Genomic DNA, 18,335 nt, shown 5'->3' on the forward strand with positions numbered 1-18,335 from the left:
GAAAAGTACAGCTTTAGGGTCTCATATAAGTTAGACACGCCTGGAGAGCAGAACTGCACGTGCATGGGATGAAAGCACCTGGTCAGTGAGGAAAAGTTCTACAGTTCTGTGCAAAGCAATTTTTTCAAGTGATATGTTCCCCAATCATTTATCTCTTCTCTACTGTTATCAGGCTCTCCCCTCTGTTTTTGTACCGGAGCACAACCTTGGTTTTGACTCGGGAAGACTGGGTGAATTTCTGCCTGCACTTCCCCACACACATCATTTTGCATGGCTGCTGTGTGGCTTCTCTGGCCCACATGAGTACTACAGAGGCATCTACACGGATCATATCAAAGGGGCAAGTTCATGTCAAAGCTTCAGGCCAGTGGCTTGTGTGTCTCTGCCAAAAGCAGGAGCTATGGTGAGCCCTGAACCCACTGAACAGGAAGAGGTTTACAAGCCCACACACAAAGCAATGGCAAAGAATGAAAAGAAACACTGCAATGTGTGACCAAAAAAAAAAAAAAAGATGACAAATAAGGGCTATTAAAATCAGACAGCTGCATCTATCCGTAGTATCCTCCATCCCAGAGAAACAGATCAATTAAGCTGCTGAACTCCAGGAATCTGCACGACCTACCTAAGCGCATATGCCCAATTAGCCAAGTACCAGGGACACTCACATCAGGGAACAGCTGGAACAGACTGGGTGCATATGAAGCCAGCACTTTGGGAACACTGAAGAGGAAAGAAAACAAGCTGTGCGTTTTCATGCTAGAGTTGTAACAGTACTGAGCATATGGATTTTACAGCAGAAGTCACATTTCTTGCATTTTTTCCTTCCAGAGGGTTCCGGTTTCCTGTATTTCATTCTCTTACCAACAGAGCCATCTAGTGGATGAGGCATCATTTGTTAGAAGGAAATTCTGATTTATCCCATGGTAGGTAAAAATACACACATTGTACAAAGGCTCTTCAAAGCAGCTTATAACCAACAGGCGTATCAGTTAGTCTTGTCAGATTTTACTCGACTAATAAGAAATTGCTAAGTGATATGTTTGTCTTGGCTGGGGCTTAAATTCCTACCAGTGTGAACCTTCAAAATTTTCAACACTAATTCACAATATCTTTCTTTCTGAAGAGGGTAAACAGTTCATCCTAGATTCAGCCTCAACTTGAATTTGCAGTGCAAAGCTTTTAATTTATACAAAATCCAGTATCTTCTTCAAAGCTGATGAGGATTAGAGATGTTACATGTTTTAAATAAAGCCTAAAAACTAAGGCAACACCGCTTGGAAAAAAAGGTTTTTAAAAAAGTTTCTTTTTGCGTGCTCAGTGGACAGTCACAAATATAGAGGGTGAGAAACATCGGAAGGGGTAGAAACTTCTTAAAGCAGATATGCTGCAGTTTGTTCTGTCAGTCAGACCTGCTGGGGAGGGCTCTTGTTTCTTTCCGAAATTCAAGGTTGTCCGCCTGCCCTCAGTGCTGCTGAACGCCACATCAACTGCTTCAGGGAAGAAAGGTCTCAGTGGAGAGAACAGAAGCCTGGCATTGCACAGGAAGAAGGAACAGCAACTTTAAAAACCAATAGAAAAGGTAAGCCAATCATCGTCAGCGGAAACAATCCCCAACAAACCTGTTACTGCCAGGCAGTTTTAATTTGCTTAAATAGCATTTAACCATTATACTTTTTAGGGTGCCCTTCGGTGTTTCAAAGCCTTTGCCATTCCAGTAGCTGTACATGTTCAAAACAGGTGCCATTCCTCCCTGCCCTCTGCAAAAGAAGCATGTAACCTTCAGAAAAGGCTACATGATACTTATCAGGCAGAAGGAAACAGTGAGGTGCAAAGCCAATAGGCCAGATTTGCAGTCTTGCCAAAATCTTGAATCTCTTCCAAAAAAATACTTTTAGTCAGGTCCCCCATCTGTGACTTACTTCCTTTTCCACATATTAATATTTCTTTTTGGAGGCTTTACAGAAAAAGGAAGCAGTTTTGAGGGCTGAGAAGTACCAGATAGTCCCAGCAAAAAAAAGAAGCGGCAATCCTTACTGTTAGTTTCCTCAAGAGGTTACAGGGACACCCAAGAGAAGCCAGACACAAAGCGGTTCTGGCAAAGCGATTGCTCTTTGCTCAAACTGTGAGTACGCCTCTTGTCTCTCCTGATACTAAACAAGGTAACGGTGACTTCTGTCACTCACTGTACATTAGCCACAGCCTTTAGCAGAACAGCTTGCCACATCCTTCAACACACACATGCTCCATCCGACACTAGTTTATATTTATGGCAGTTAATTGTTGCACTAATCAATCTCAGATTTCTATTAGGTGTTTGCTTTGGAAAGAGAAGGCAGTTCTAGCTGCTGAAGAAGCACCCTATAAAATCTCACAGCAGACACTTGCCTCAAGTTACACAGAAAGCAATCAGGCATCATGCCATTCCTGTTCTGCCTGTAGTGACAGTAGTGCAACTCCACTGTACAAAAATTCCTACTCAATTAGCAACACAATCACAAGCCCGATGGGTTAAAAGCAGTAAGACCAGTTAACAGACTGCAAATAAAAGACATCTACTTCAAATGGCCATACTACTACCTACTAGGAAAGTGGACTCCTCATATACCACTCTATAGCAACAAGCAACACCAGCAGATGTCAACAGGAATATCTGTTATTACCTACCAACCCATTTCCAGAGATCCCAGGCCTCAGGACGGGATACTATAAGCAGACAGTTCAATTCTTACCATGAAGCTCATGGTACAGCAACAGGATGGAATTCTTTTTTCCTTTGTGTCTTAAAAAACATCAGTCTCAGTGGGCTTCCAGTATAAAGACTCAAAATGGACTTCAGCTTCATGTTGATTTTAAGATGTCCTTTCTCAACAGTCTTGAGAAATTCAGAAGCCTTTACTTAGGCAGAGGGAGAAAATTCTGTGAAAAAAAGAGAGATGTCTTCTCTCCCATAAGAGCTAGAACCAAACCGATTATTAAAGTTCCAGAACATACAAACAGCTGTTATTATTAGTGATTAGAAAGGTTGTAGTTTGCATACAGACCAGTTTTATTTGCCCTTATATTACACAGATACACTCTCAGAGGGAAACAGCCTGATCAACTGGTATCAGTCACCAGTCTCCTTAGAATGACTGTGGATTTGAAGAATGACATTTCCACGAGAAAGCGTTTCGTATCATTACTAAAGCCCTAGAGTGGTCATTTCAAGTTGGAAACGATCTCTTCAGGAAAGCACTCGTGCTATATGAACATGACTCACGTGCCATGTTTTGAAGCAGGGCTTTATGAAAACTGTTTTGTCTTTTGGATGGGTTCCTGTGTCTAGGCATACAAGAAACTAAAGTGTTCTTATAATTTAAGCTCAAGCACATCTTAAACACATTTTAAGGAGGTTCCTAATACAAATGCTTAGGATCATTACTACCCAGAAGATGTAGCAGGGTTTTTCTAGTGATGTGAGACCAAATACAGCTTTATTTACAGACAAAAATTCAACAAATTAATACATTAGTTCAACTTTCATGTCTGCGCACAAGGGAGTCTTCACAGCATCATAGCAGAAAAGCAAGACTAGGTATCTGATACATTTCCAGACTGATAATTGACTGTATGCAAGTATGTGATTAGGTACAGAAGCGTTAACATTCACACATTTCAAGCCTTTAAGTCAGTAAGTCAGCCACACTATACTTTTAGAAATAAAGTTACAACTACATTTGGCTTCCTCCAGATCAGCTGATGATCTTTATGCCTGTGTATAGATGTGAAGACCAAAAGCTAAAGTTGATCCTCCTACGCTTTGTTCAAAAGATTAGCATTTCTATTGAGTTGTATTTAATGGATAACCCCTTATATGACTTTCACTATACACCTGCACTACTTTTCAAATTTACAAAACACTTCAAATTTATCCTTGAAAATGTCTGGTTTATATTCTGTCTTCTTTTCCCAGGTAGAGAGAAAAAAAAACAATCCCACAAACAAGTGAACCACTAAGAAAGTTAGAATAGAATTTTTCACTGCAAATATAGACTCAGACTATCAAAGTTGTTGTGTTCCCAATGAAAAATTCTCCCTGTATCCTAAGAGAAAAATAAGAAACGCAAGAATACAAGCTCCACGTACAGCTCTGAAGATGGACCTCTATTGTAGATCCGTATAAAGCAAAAGAACATAGTGCTTTGCTTCTCAGGAAGCTGCCTGTTTGGCAGTACGTTCCACAAATGTAGCTGCTAATATGACTTTAAAACATAATACCTTAAAATTCTTCATCAAGAATGCCTTCCAATTCTTTAGAGAATGAACGGCAACAGGACTAAACAAGAAAACCGCAACATTAAAAGTCAATGCATCACACAAATATAAAGTAGTCAAATCTAGATGTAAAATCCACTATTTTCCAGACAAAGCTATTTTAAGCTTGAAATCAACCTACAATGTATTTGCCCAAGAGGAGTCCTGTCATACAAGACCAGACAAGTTTTTGTCAGAAACATTTATTAAACAAAACTGATACCAATGCACATGTAGTCAAGTTAATACGCTCTAATAAAAAAAAAAATGCACGTCGGTCAAGACCAAGATTATCTTCGCTTCTGGAAGATGTTGCCACGGCCCATACCACGGCCTCTTCCTCTTGCAGCCACTGAAGAAAGAAAACAGCAGGGATGACATGGATTTGACATAACCACATATTTATCTCAACAACCAACAAAGAAACATAAACAACACTCAAAGTCTCCTGCTTAGAAGCAAGGAAGCGAGGCTGTCCTATGAAGTTCAGGAAGTGATGTAACAGGAAAAAGCTTTCTGTGAGAAGAACCAGAACTAATGGTTACACAGTCTTGTTACTTAGAACAGATGCAGTGGAATATTTGTACACTTTATGTTCCTTCTAATCTGACGCACAAATTTGTAGCCAGAGATTTAAAACCTCACAGTCTTCCAAGACTTTGCAACAGAACTCAGTATGTTTCAGCAGATGTTATTATTCCCCCACATAACTTTAGCAAATGCTGTAAGGTTAAGCAAGGACTCTGCAGCCCATGACTATTACTTAGTCTTGATATAATTAGGCTGTTCCCCTGAGAAAGATACAAATGAGAGTGAACTATAGAATGGCTGATAATTACAGCTTCCCACTACTTTAAGTGCCTTCTTAATACCTGAATTTTACAAAAGCTCAATAAGAACACCTAGATCCTTCCCTAACTATTCCAAACAGCTAGCGGACACAAACACTGGAAAAAAGATGACAAAGTTTTATATAAAGCCTCCTTTCAACACGGCTACTCACTATATCTAAATTATTGTAGCATCAATATTACACATTCAGGTAATTGGGCAGTTTCAGTCTTGACTCCTACCATAAGATGAAATACACAGAAAAACAACATATGAACCAGTAATCTTTCAGTTTCTTACAGCTTGTTTCCTCAGTGATAGAGATGACAGTTTTCCAGCTCTTCTGCAGCAAAATGGGGGGGAGGAAGGGGGCAGAAACACAACCATAAACAAGTTGTACGCACCTTGAGCTTTGAGAATAGCTGCTTTTCCTCGTCCAGCTCCAGAACCCTGGTTTTTATTCTTCATGCTCTTTAGCATAGGAGCGTTCTTCAACATATCTGGTAAAATAAGAAACCGTATCTTGCTCCCTCTGATGTACACCTGTTCAAGCTGTGCCACTCGTCCATCTCTGTATGTCACCGTTATGTTGGACATCTGGAAAATAAAGATCAGTCAGTGCTCACAGGCCTCTAACACAGTTCTGTATTCCTTCTCTTGCCTGCAGAATACACAGCCAAGATTCAAGTACTACTGGAGCGCCAAAGACTTCCCAAGGATACTGCTTTCTCAACTGGAGCTGTGACACAAGGCATCCAGGACCATTTAGCCATACTTCTAAGCCTGCTACTATTCAAGCAGGTCCAGGACTTTTGCTTTCTCCCCAGTTTGCAAATTAGTTTTATCAGCTATGTTAGTTTGGTTTTCTCATACTGAACCAGTTTCAAGAAAGCTGTTCTATTCCTAACTATTAAGGAAGCATTTTGATTTCAACAATGACTTGCCTAAAGTCAATAAAAATTAAACCCTCTTGGGATGACTAAAGTAACATGCATTAGAACAGCTTCAATTTCCTAAATCAAGGGTTTATTCTTACACTCAGTGGCTTTAAATAAAGAACTCCAGCAGAAACGTTGTTCACAGAACAGAATCTTGATATTATTGACAGGAACATCTAATATAATTGACAAGAATGCCCAACCCAATCCGACTCTAAAACAAGAATAAGGTCTGGCCTCTTTGGCACGCTCAGTAATCCTGAACCCATTTCACTATGGTAAGACAACACACGTACAGCAGTACAGTTTTCTTTATCCTAAGACTAAAAGCAACAGTCTTTTAATCAAGCTGCCAATAAGCTAGCTATCAGCCTTTCCAGACACATGTCAGAAAGCCTTGTCTCCAACCTCCTGAAGCAGGTATACCTGACAATTCATGTTGTCTTCAGCTTCAATAAGTTTGCCTCGGTAAACTTCTCCTGTATTGGTCTCACATGTCACAATATGGCCTTCAGCCTCATGCAGGACTTTAATTGGCACTCCAATCGACATGTTTGCAGTGCTGCGGTTCTACACCTGAGACAAGAAAAAACAAAGGACATAATTACAAAGAAAGTTGTAGACTAAGCTTTACCTACACAATCTATGATCTTTCACAGTGTAAAGCGCTGATTTTCTCTCTTGCCCAAACACACCATATGCTTTGACACTACATTAATAAAACTTAAAAGATCAGCAAAATTAAGTCTTTTCCAAGTTCATTCTGACCTGGGAAATTCACCTGTAAATACCAGCTAATTGACCACCCGTGTAGCCAGGTGCACCTCAAACGGAAACAGCCCCAGGTGCACCCCATAACGGTACAGCCAGCCTGGCCACCTACGAGCGCAGCTGCACCTGTGGTGAGGACAGCCACCCTCGCCGACCGTTCCTCCTAAATGACAGCCTCTACCGTGAGGGAGCCGAGCCCAGCCCACACACCACACCACACCGCACCGCACCCCCACACCACCCTCCTTCGCTTGAAGGCCCCCCAAGGGCAGAGGGGGGCCCAGCCTGGCCCACCCCGAGAGGCCCAGCAGAGCCCCCAAGGCCTGCGGCCGCCCCACCGCGGCTTCGCCCCCTCAGGCCCAGGCACCTCAGGGAAGACGGAGCAGCTCGGATGCTTGCCCAGAGAGCGAGCAGGGCCCGGGAACACCACAAGACGCCGAGGAACCCGACCCGGGGCCGGGCCGGCCCCACCGCCACTCGCCACCCACCTCAGCTCGGTCCCGCGCTCAGCCGCTAATGGCCTCCTGCGCCTTCCCACCCTGCACCGCGCGCCGGAACCGGAAGGCACCGGCGGGAGCGACCCCTTCCCCTCCCCTCCCAGCCCTCCACCGCCATCGCGCCCGGGGCCGCCGGGCCGCGCAGACCCGACGCCACGGTTCCGCCGCAGTCTTGTCCCGCCGGCCGGGGACAGCCCCCTCCCGGCGGCGGTGCCCCTCTGCCGGGGCAAGGCTGGCTTCCCCGCGCGCCCTCGGTGCCGCATCCCCCACCCGCCGTATCATGCCCCTGCCCACCGACACACCCCGCCGCCCACACCGCGACCACGGCGCGGGGCAGACGCCCCGGGGCCCGGCCCCTCGCAGCCCCCGCCTCCTCCCCCGCCCCCGGGGCCGGGAGGAGCCAGCGCCGCGCCGAGGCATGCCGGGCCCCTGGGCCGCGCCGCCGCCCAGGCCGGCTCGGCGGGGCCGGCAGTGAGCAGGCGGCAGGCGCCGCCGCCGCCGCCATGAAGAGCCCCCAGGAGGCCGGGGAGCCGCCGCCGCCAGGTCAGTGAGCCCCGGCCGCGTCCCGCAGCCCTTCCCTCTGCCGGCGGGGAGCGCGGGGCGGCCGGGAGGAGCCCTCGGGGGGAGGGGGCGGGCGGCCCTGGCGGAAGGGGCCGGGGGAGGGAGCCCGGGCACGGCCCTGCCCGCGGCCGAGGGGTCTCGCCATCCCCCGGGGAGGCCCTGGCGGCCCCTCCGCCCGCCCGGAGCCGACGGTTCTGCCAGCAGCGGTGTGGAATCGCCGGCTCCCGGTGTGAGTTGTTTGCGCCGAGGAGCCGGCGGAGCGGCGTTGTCGGTGCTGTTTACAGCCACAGCCTGCACGGGCTCGTATCCTATCTCGGGACAGCCGACAGGCATCGGTGAAGAAATCTGGGTGTGTTGGGAAACAGGATGACTGGGAGCTGAACATCCAAGAAGATTAAAGTTGTTACCCTTTGAAGTCTTCACGTAGGAAACGTGCACCTCTTCAGTTAATCTTGGGACTTGACAGAGGCTCTGGGTATTAACAGAAAAGGGACAGAATCATAACACGCCAAGAAAAAATGATGACAAAATACTTACAGATCTTGGTTAGAGGAGAATCTGAAAATTGCGTTTTCTTTTTTTTTTTTTCTTTAGGATACTTAATCTATATTAATTAAAAAGATTGGATATACTAAAGGGTATGCCAGTCTTCAAAGTCATGATTAAACAGTGGCGCAACTATGAAAAGGTATTTGAAAAGAGTCCAGAATATCTGTATTGGCTTGTCCTGACAGTAGGCTTATAGCTTTTTTTTAAAATAAGATTACAAACAACACTATAAAACTTCTTAGATAAATAAAATTACATCAAAAGTAGACCAGCCCACATGACGTCAAGTACGTTTTTATTCCCACCTTAAAATGTAGCTGACCTTGTATTAACAGAACTTTTCAAAGGTCTTTTTGAGACCAAAGGTAAGGTTGTTGAGAAAAGCCCTTTATGATTAACTCACTTTGACTGGTGCTGAAGTAACAATAATAGGGACAACTCTTCATGTCCTTTGAGCGGTAAGGAACTTTCTGAAACTGAAACCACCACATCGCCAACCCTGTAAAAATAAAAACTGAGGCAGAAGGATGGAGTTACTTGTATTCTGGGACTTTTTGGTAGAGATCGTTCTTTTTCCCGCTCCCTTTGCTGAGTTATTGACTAAGTTAATACGAAAGGCCAACAGGTGCCACTTGTGGAGCTTTGTTAACTGAAAATTACTCCATAAATTACAGTCCCTGAGGAAAAAGACATCCGTAGAAAAGGCTCTGATCTGTGTGACTTGTAAGAGATCAGCACCTAGAGATCTTGGTTGTGTCTGTTTTCTCACAGAACTCCTTTTGTGGCATAGAAGTCCATGCAGACACAAGAGAAGGGATGAATACCTGTGCCTTACCTACTGTTATTTAGGAGGGGGGGATACAGCTTCATAGTTGGCGGGCATGTCACCCCACCAAAAAGAATAAAATCAAACTTTCAAGGAGAAGGGGGTGGACCATATGGCAGAGTGATCCAGGATAAGGAGTATGAGGTTAAACCAAACGCTTAAGCGTACAGAAATACCAAACTTACATTCCCCTAAGAAAATAAAAAATACCTGCCAATTAGATAAAGTAAAAAAATCTTTCTAAGCTTCTGCCACTATAGTGCTGAGGACAAGCTGACTTTTAATGCTGAGGTATGGAAAAAATACTCCTGTATGATCTGTGTTGTTGCATGACATCTTTCGTGTTTTACTCACAATGGGGTGTTTCCACTACAGTTGACTGCATCCAGCTGAAAGTGCCGGTCATTCAGCAGTTGTACCACTGGGACTGCGGGCTAGCCTGCTCCAGGATGGTGCTTCAGTAAGTGGCTGTTTTGGTTTGAAGGGGTGGGAAATCCCATCCCATGGGAGAGGGGTAGCGGGAAGCAACACGCAGGGAGAAGAGGTGCGTTGATGCAGCTGTGAGTTTAACTTAGTCTTACGAGAGCACGTATTCTCAGGTACCCTTGGAGAATTACTATGCCTGGCACAGCTCTCCAGCAGGAGCAAGGGGAAATATAAACCAAGATGAACTTAAGAGCCTTTTGAATAATTGACTGTTTTGACAGATACAAAATATCTGATCAGCTCTAAGAACTTTGCAGGTTGGCATGCATAAGCTAATAAAAAGTTATCCCTCTTTCCTATTGTTCTAATTCAGAATGGATACTTAGCACAACAATTCACCTAATTCCTTTCTGTGTTTTCAAGTGATGGGTAGGTGCATCCCAGTTGATGAGTATATACTACCTCTGTCCTGCTGAGCCCCCAGTCTGTGGGATGAGTGGTTTTGTTCCAAGAATGGTTTCAACTTCAAAACAATGCACTGTGTTGCCCTTTGGGTTTTTTTGGTTTTGTTTTGGTTTTTCTTTTTTTTTTTTTTTTGAACTAGTAGCTGTCCTGCTGAACTCCTCTTTCCTTCCACAGAGGAACATGAGCTTAGGTGCAGGAGAAATACCTATTTAGATGTCCACTTAGTAGATATGAAGCAGAAGATTTTCATTTCTCTCCATCCCTTCTGCCAAGACGTTAGTCCGTGTGCTGGTAATTTCCCATCTTGACTACTGTAACCTCTGCCTCTTTATTCCCTTTACCTCTTTGCCACTCCAGTCTGCCCAAAACTCAGCTTCCAAGATTAATCTTCTCACCCTGCTGATCTGACCTTGTTTGCCCTGCATCCTCAATTCCAGTCCTTTTTTTTTTCCCATTTACTTCCATTTGTTTTCTAACTTCCAGAACTCTCTGTAACTGCCTTTCCCCCCTCCTTTGCAACCTGTCCCAAGCCTGCTCCTGACTTCATCTCCCCTTTATTGCCTTTTGTGCCATCAGTGCCTAAGACAAGCTTCCTTTGAATATTGACCGACTTCCTTTACAGTTCCTCCTTTTGAAATCCACCTATTGCGTGAAGCAAGTTTTAGTCTTTAACACTTCTTTCTGTGTTTGCTCTAATATGCTTGTACATTTAGACTGTAAGCCCTTCAGGACAGAGTTCTATACTTGCTCAGTATAGCTTGCCTATTGTACAGCACCTGTACACTTCTAGCACTATAAACAGTCAAGATACTCATACATTTCCAATTAAAAGAAGTCAGCAATAAATCCAGTTAAATATTCCCTACTCCCTTCCTTTCCCTTATATTTGTGGCTCCTTTGTGGGTTGGTTTGGTTGGGTTTTTTTTGTTATTTCTTAGCCAAACCATTTGTTTCAGTTTTTACGTCCTGTGATGTGGAGGCTTGGGCTACAGCACATGTTTTGCTTCTCCTAAGATCTGTGCTTCCCTTCCCCTGCCTTTCCTAATACCATAGGTACCTGAACCATTTGGACAATGATGAATTTCAGAAAGCCATCCAGGAACTCCAGTTAACAAAGAGCATCTGGACTATTGACCTGGCCTACCTAATGCGGCACTTTGGTGTTAAGCATAAATTTTGCACCCAGACGCTTGGAGTGGACAAGGGCTACAAAAATCAGGTTAGTATTCTCATCTACTGGGAGACAGGAGACAGTTTTAAAAGCCCTGTGTGTCATGTTATAAAAGCTCTGCTGTGTCACTGACAATTAACCACAGTTCCTGTAAACAAGGTTTGCCTATTGCCAGAATTTGCACTAATCAGTTCCAAAGGCAAAGCTAGATTCGATCCCACATATTTCACATCTTTGATTCCATAATACGAGTTGTTTAAAAAGTTTTCACATAATGCTCATAAAAGGTTCCAGCCTATTTGACAGCTTTGGAGACTGAAGCCGTCTATTTATCTACAGAACAGGTAGAGCCTGGGCAGCAGCAGTGCTAGCTTCCACACTTTCCCCACCACCGTGCCTCAGCCCTGACCTGGAAGAACCACCTCTAGAGGTGAGAGGGGAACTTGACCCCCATGGCCATTGAGAGCTTGGCCTCTTTAAGATTGCCAGGGGGCCAGTGAGGGCCTATGGTGGCGATGGCTTTTCTAATGCAAGCTCCCGCCCAGTACGAACAAGACAGGCTTCTTTCATGCAGGCAGCTGAATGGCCACTGGATGGAAATTACAGCAATAACGGACCAGCGGTGAATTTAAACTTAGAATTTACAGTAGGAATCCTCATCCTGTTACCAGTGACCTACGGGAGAGATCTCTCGTCCCATAGCCAGATCTCCAATTTACGCAGCCCCTGCTAGCAGGGATTTTAAGTAGTAGATTACCTAAGGTAAACTTCATTCCAGTTCATAACGTCTGTTGTCTCCACAGTCGTTTTACAGGAAGCACTTTGACACAGAAGAGAATCGAGTGAACCAGCTCTTTGCACAAGCCAAAGCCTGCAAGGTGCTGGTGGAGAAGTGGTAAGATTATTGTTTTCTTTCCTTTCTCTTTGGAGATTCTGTGGGCCCCATGCTTTTCTTGGATTCACACAGCTAAAATGGTAAAAAGAGACCGAAATCAAGCCTTGAGCCTTTTTTTGGTGAATTACAGCGTCTTTCTACTATATCTGTCTCAAAAAAAATGTAGACATCAGGAGTTAATAGTGAAGTTTGAGGAAAAACAGTCACGACACAGAGTAAGTGATTTGAAAATGCTGACAGGAGTTGACTATTGTTTATGTTTTGAATTTGATTATCCATTAAAATTACCCAGTAGGGAGTGCCTACAGTGCTCTAATTGGCCATTGTTGGAATTAAGGAGAGCGCTACGTGGGCACACAACCCATTGTTCCCAGAGCTATGCAAATAGTATAGCTCTCTGTTCCTACACAGACGCACAAAGAAAAAGCTGGCATACGAGCTTTTGCCAAAGGGAGGATGAAATAAGGAACCTCTATGAAAGAGCTGCAAACCCAGGAGAAGAGGAAAAACTGCAGAAATGTTTCACAACTGACAGTGATATTCTACATGGGAAATAACTAAAGTCCATGTTCAGCTGGAATTGCATTCCTTTTGATAGCGAAGCTGGATTTGGATCTCTTGTTGAAGTGGGGGTAAGCAATCAGAAGTAAGAAAAGAAGAGAGGGTACAGGGCAGTCACAACAGCATTTGAATGCTGCAATGCAACTTTCGTTTAACAGAATTTTTAAGTGTCCTTTTTAACGTACATGGAGTCTGTATGGCACCATCTGTTTAGCAGGACAAAAGGGACAGCCAGTCCATCTTGCTTTAGCAATCTTAAGATCGTGGCCTTGATCACAGCAGGGACAGAGGGCACATCTACCTGTGCAGTACTGAGGCTGGGGCATCAAAGAGGAGAACCAGTACTGGAAAAGGTTAAAAAGCACCTGAGTTCAGTTAGGTAGTGCACACAGCCTGGACGTGTGGAACATATCCAAGGGATGAGTTTCTAATGCATATAGAATACACCATCTGCCTCAGAGAAGGACAGCTTTTAACAGATGAGATTATAAATTGTTTGGTTAATAGTCATTCTCTGTAGGAGGTACTATAGAAATAAAGCCTCAAGAACATCAGGTAGTCCAAAATTGCAACTGGGAGAAACATTCCTGTGTGACAGAGGCAAATCTGGGCATGTCTTAAGTTGGTTAGTGATTATACAATCTTTAACCACTCAGTTGATAAAGATTTGGTGCTTCAGAGATAAGCTTTTCTAAGAGCAGGAGAGAACACTTCACTTATGATTTCCCCACAACAGAAGTCTCTGAAGTTATTGAATGAGGTGCCAGCTCCTTTAATACTCTTCTCTGGGACACCTGATACATTCTGAGATTACGTTTATATTACTGCAGAATCCAGAGCTGTTACTCCACACTTCAGTAGCAGTAATGAGATCAAAAGGCCTTAAATGACACAGGTTTTGTCAGGCTTTGTCTGTAGCAAAGCCTTCAGGGTTTTATCAGCAAAAAGCTGTACCTGTGATACATAAACAACCATGCCAGCTGCAGTCATAAGTACTGTCCGTCACCACACACTTCATTGTATACCAGTGTCTTTCCTAAACTTGTTAGTAAGCAGATCTGATGTTTTTTCTGCAGCACAGTAACTGTTCAAGACATCCAAAAACACCTGTCCCAAGGTCATGTAGCCATTGTCCTAGTGAATGCAGTCCTCCTATTGTGTGATCTTTGCTCAAGTCCTGTCAAATACTGCTGCTTCCTCCCCATTGGACAGAAGTGCTTCTGCAGGAATCCCGACTACCAGGGCCATTTCATTGTGTTATGTGGCTACAACAAAGCCTCAGGGAGTATTTACTACAACAACCCTGCCTATGCTGACCGTGAGTAGCCTGTTCCTTTTGGGTGGATTCTCAGCCACCACATTACTAACATGTCTGTAATGCAGAGCCACAGCTGGGCTTCCCCTAATAGCCTGTATGTATTTCAGGCATCACTGACCAATATGTCAGAAGGGGTTTTGCCACATTAATTAAATCAGTGCTGTGATTTACTTAAGGCATTAACATACGCATTCTAGCAAACATGTCTGGCTTCCACATGGGTTAGTTAGAGATGCTGAACTGTTCAGAAGAGAACAGGATGGCCAATTTAGTACCTATTTACAGCACTACTTCAGCAAGCACTGCCTTTGAGGCAGAAAGACCTGAGTAAAGCTGTAACCTGATAGGTCTAGTCTGTGTACTAGTTACTTCTCTTTGCAGAGGCTGCTAGACCCAGTATAAGAGCCTTTCACAGGCAAATTCTTCTCAATTTTTAGTAACATTTTCTTCCTTCATAACAGGAACATGCTGCACCAGCATCAGTAACTTTGAGGAAGCGAGGACAAGTTACGGCACTGATGAAGATATTCTGTTCATCTACACAGACAGCTGACGTCCACGCCTGATACTTGTGGTCCTTTCCTGTGCAGCCTGCATGGCAGCTGGCTGCTTGTCTCAGGACTCCCCCTGCAGAGACCTTCCTCCTGAATTGCAGTGGGATCTTAAACAAGGGAGGCTTTATAGACATTGATAGGACTATATTGCAATGCTGTCTTTACCTTTTTTTTCTGATGATGTATCTGATTTTGCAATGTATGTATCCGTTTTTTGTTTGGGGTTTTTTTCCCCCCTCATTTTCAACATCGCATATTTGACAGCAGTTTTAAAATACAGGCTCAGAGCCTTTGAGCTTATTTTCAAATTAAACACATGAGATAAAAAGCACCAAATTTATGAACTTTAACACCTGGTAATACATGCATAGGTTTAGGTAAACAAAACCAGAAAAAAAAAAAAAAAAGAAAATACCTGTTTCTCTCTCTCTGTCAAAGCATCAAGGGTTTCTTCATCCTAAATCTAGGGATTTGAGGTTCAGTGGGGTATTATGGAAGGAAAAAATACTAACTTAAATCACTTTTAAATAACAAAAAAATACCTTGCTGGCTCATCAGTATTGTCTGCATTGTAGGAGTGAAACACAATTACTTAAGGAAGCTTCCTATGTACCAAATTCACCTTACACAAATTTAGCATTTATGCCACTATATTAAATTTTGACTCGTAGTTCTTGGTATTGTTCCTTGTACTACAAACTCGGTCTCTTTTAGCTAAATCCTCTAGAATGACTCCTCAGAGCTCTGTATTGCCCCAAAAGTTTAAGTGAAGATATTTTATTTGTACCTAGACGTTTTCATTGCTCTTTTCAAAAACCTCTGAATGTTATGCCACCCACATGGGCCAGTTTCCACAGACTCCATTCTAAATATAAAATATAAACTTACTAAGCAAATACAGAAAATTATCATCCATGCTAATTATATTAATTTTGTGTATAAATTATAAATACCTGACAGCATATACTGGATTGTAACTAAAATGCTGAATCATAATTTGAGCCAAATTTAGCTATTGTTACTAGTTCAGTGACCTTCTAAGAAGAGCTGAAATCAATTAAGAAAAGAAGGAATACAAATGTCTCTGTTACAAGTAAGAGGCAGTAACTCAGACTTTTTAGCTCTTATAATACAGCTGTATTTGGATTAAGTTGGAGTTACTGTATTCAGACATGATCAAATGAAATTTTTAGCAGCCCACACATAATCCTTTCATGGGTTTAATTACTTTGCTGAGGAGCACTGTTAAGTGTAAGAACCAAATTCATCCATCACAATTTCCTACAAGTCTTGATCTCAAGTCCTGCCTACGTTGAAACGGGTAGAAAAATCAATACTGATGTGACGCTAGCAAAATTTTATTTTGCACTTAAGACAGAGATCCCACATCTTTGGCATGGTTTTAGGAAAATTACTGTTCAAGTTCTGGAACTGCGTGGAATAACAGTAAAAGGACATTGTTACTTAGTAGTGGAAATAATACATAGGAATCTACTTTTTAGCATGGTAGCAATTTTTTCTTAGAGAAAATAGTTTATCATCAGTTGACTTACTAAAAAGTATCTGGAAAGTGTACAATAAGTACACTTAATAGAATCAAGAGTGCTCCTTTGTACAAAGGCTAAAAATAGTAACAGACATTTCAAAAGCAGTAGCCTTTAAAAAGTTCCAAACAGAAAGTACGTGACAAAAAATTTTCAGTATATCGAATTTTGCTTATCATTGGTGAGGTTGGAATACATTCTGGCACTTATACACGCAAAATGAGTAAAAGTTAAGATGTGATTTGTGAGCAGTAGAACCAGTACATTGCTGCCACCAGCAGTATCCCAGAAAAAAGGTACAAAACCTATTTACAAGAAAAGGCCTTCCCACTCCTCCACAGTCAGTCACCAGAAGGCTACTGATCTGGGAATTTTTATGTCCAAGTCCAAATTAATGATGTTTGATTTAGAGAGACTGTATTAGCTATGTTACTAATTAACAGGTATGTAAATTACAGGTTGATAGAGTACGTCCTTAACCCGTTCATTTTCAGGTAGGTAGTTCATTCCATACCATTAAATTGCCAAAGGATTAATTTTAGAGCAGGCTTGGTTAGCTAAATAAAAACAATTCTTACAATAGGCTTGTAATTGACATTTAGCCTCTTACTGGTTCAGTTATCCAAATGCAAATCTTGAGCTTATACATAAAACATGAACTTAAGGGCATGCTTAAGTGTTCTGAAGTGCACAGATAGGTATAACAATATTGACTATTAAATGTTTGGTACCCAGGGTTTAAATACTTCAACAAAACTGAAAGATAAAGAAACAAAGCTGTTTAAGCTAATGCAGACAAAAGGAGAGCTTCACCATTGCATCAGGATCTCTTGCAGCCGCCAAATGGAAGATGGCTATGAGAGATGAAAACATGAGGAAGAACCAAAAGCCAAGTGAAAAGACTGAGTATTTATATGACACAAATTCAGATTAAAAAGAAGCTCTCTGCGCAAGCATTCAGAACGTCCGCATTTTCTGAAACTGTTTTCCATTACAACATTGTCTATCAAAATACTCATTCTGAAAATGTTTTGTCACTTTGTTTCCTTCATGATGTCAATAGCAAAGGAAGGGGTATTTTACATGCAGGGATTTTATACATAAATATATTTTTATTTGTAATTAAGCCATTCTCAATAAAGGTTTAAAGTCACAGATAACCCTGTATCAATGTAGTGAGTGCATTTATTAACTAGCTTATTATGAAAAATGCTGGAAAAATCTTTAGAGGACGTTATATACTTAATGGCAATGGCATAGATGAAATTTTAATTTGGAAAAAATTATCTAAGAGTTCAAATATTTATTTCAGCTATAAATTCATAGTTGCTAGTCTGTAAATTGTAGTCATTCTGCACTTCCTGAACACATACTGCATCACCTGAATCATACAAAACAAAATTTCAATACACATCAGTAGCTGAGAACAGCAAATGTGCTGCTATTATGTATGTTCAACAGCTGTTTTGTGTACTCTGCAACCACCAAGTATCCTACTGGAGTGCAGCTCCAGGGAAGTAGTTTTTGTTACCCATCCTGATCCCTAATAGCATCTCCATGGCTTTCTGTTCACAATGAAAAGTAAGGCAACTGCACCAGCTTTGCCTGTGCTTTAGCTGGCGTTTCTATTTTTGCCTCACAACGCAGCACTGAGCTTCTGAAGATATTAAAAGCATCTGTCTGCAGCACTACTTTTGCACCTCATGGAGCCCATCAAAGACATTGGTTGAACTGTGGCTGTAATATGTAGCATAAAGTGAAACAAAGAACCAGTGGTCTTGCTTTACAGCACCCACAAATCTTCAAACAACTAGGACATGTCTGGCACGTTACTTAGCTCTAACATCAAATAGTTCATAATTTAAAAAAAAACAAAACCAAAAGAGATGAAAACAATTTATGCCTCCTTTCCCCCTAAAGTGTGCATTTGGGTAGAGGGTAAAAACTGGAAAGCAGAAGTAAATGATTATATATAAACTTTTATGTCCTCTGAACCCATCATTTCCACCAAACTATATCACAGTACTGAATAAATTTCATCATTGTTTTATGTTAATGTATTCCTACTGGATATATTTCTACTAAGGAACAAAAGTTTGGACTCATTAGTGTAAATGACAAAAAAAAAACCCACA

General features: G+C 42.5%; 2 protein-coding genes and 1 long non-coding RNA gene across 6 annotated transcripts; 1 reads left to right on the forward strand and 2 right to left on the reverse strand.

Moving 5' to 3' along the window:
• Positions 1–1,283: 1,283 nt before the first annotated feature.
• On the reverse strand, positions 1,284–7,709 carry SNRPD3 (small nuclear ribonucleoprotein D3 polypeptide). 3 transcript variants are annotated; one of them, XM_063350585.1, is made up of 4 exons: positions 7,633–7,709; positions 6,489–6,638; positions 5,529–5,721; positions 1,284–4,645 (listed from the first exon to the last, which is right to left on the reverse strand). In XM_063350585.1, the coding sequence occupies exons 2-4, from the start codon at positions 6,612–6,614 to the stop codon at positions 4,584–4,586; spliced, it is 381 nt and encodes a 126-aa protein (XP_063206655.1). In that variant the 5' UTR covers positions 6,615–6,638; positions 7,633–7,709; the 3' UTR covers positions 1,284–4,583. The 3 variants fall into 3 exon arrangements, with proteins under 3 accessions (XP_063206655.1, XP_063206654.1, XP_063206653.1); XM_063350584.1 differs by having other exon boundaries at positions 7,625–7,701; XM_063350583.1 differs by lacking the exon at positions 7,633–7,709 and adding an exon at positions 7,322–7,397.
• Positions 7,676–18,227, forward strand: GUCD1 (guanylyl cyclase domain containing 1). Of its 2 annotated transcripts, none has more exons than XM_063350582.1 (6): positions 7,676–7,873; positions 9,642–9,726; positions 11,211–11,376; positions 12,132–12,223; positions 13,861–14,102; positions 14,564–18,227. In XM_063350582.1, exons 1-6 carry the CDS (start codon positions 7,834–7,836, stop codon positions 14,653–14,655), a joined length of 717 nt encoding a protein of 238 aa, XP_063206652.1. In that variant the 5' UTR covers positions 7,676–7,833; the 3' UTR covers positions 14,656–18,227. The 2 variants fall into 2 exon arrangements, with proteins under 2 accessions (XP_063206652.1, XP_063206651.1); XM_063350581.1 differs by lacking the exon at positions 7,676–7,873 and adding an exon at positions 8,505–8,579.
• On the reverse strand, positions 7,882–12,223 carry LOC134522694 (uncharacterized). The gene is made up of 3 exons (XR_010073101.1): positions 12,086–12,223; positions 8,844–8,954; positions 7,882–8,362 (listed from the first exon to the last, which is right to left on the reverse strand). It is a non-coding gene; the product is annotated as an uncharacterized LOC134522694 (long non-coding RNA).
• Positions 18,228–18,335: the final 108 nt, after the last annotated feature.

Source organism: Chroicocephalus ridibundus, chromosome 13, assembly GCF_963924245.1.
Source record: "Chroicocephalus ridibundus chromosome 13, bChrRid1.1, whole genome shotgun sequence".
In the NCBI taxonomy this organism is placed as follows: domain Eukaryota; kingdom Metazoa; phylum Chordata; class Aves; order Charadriiformes; family Laridae; genus Chroicocephalus; species Chroicocephalus ridibundus.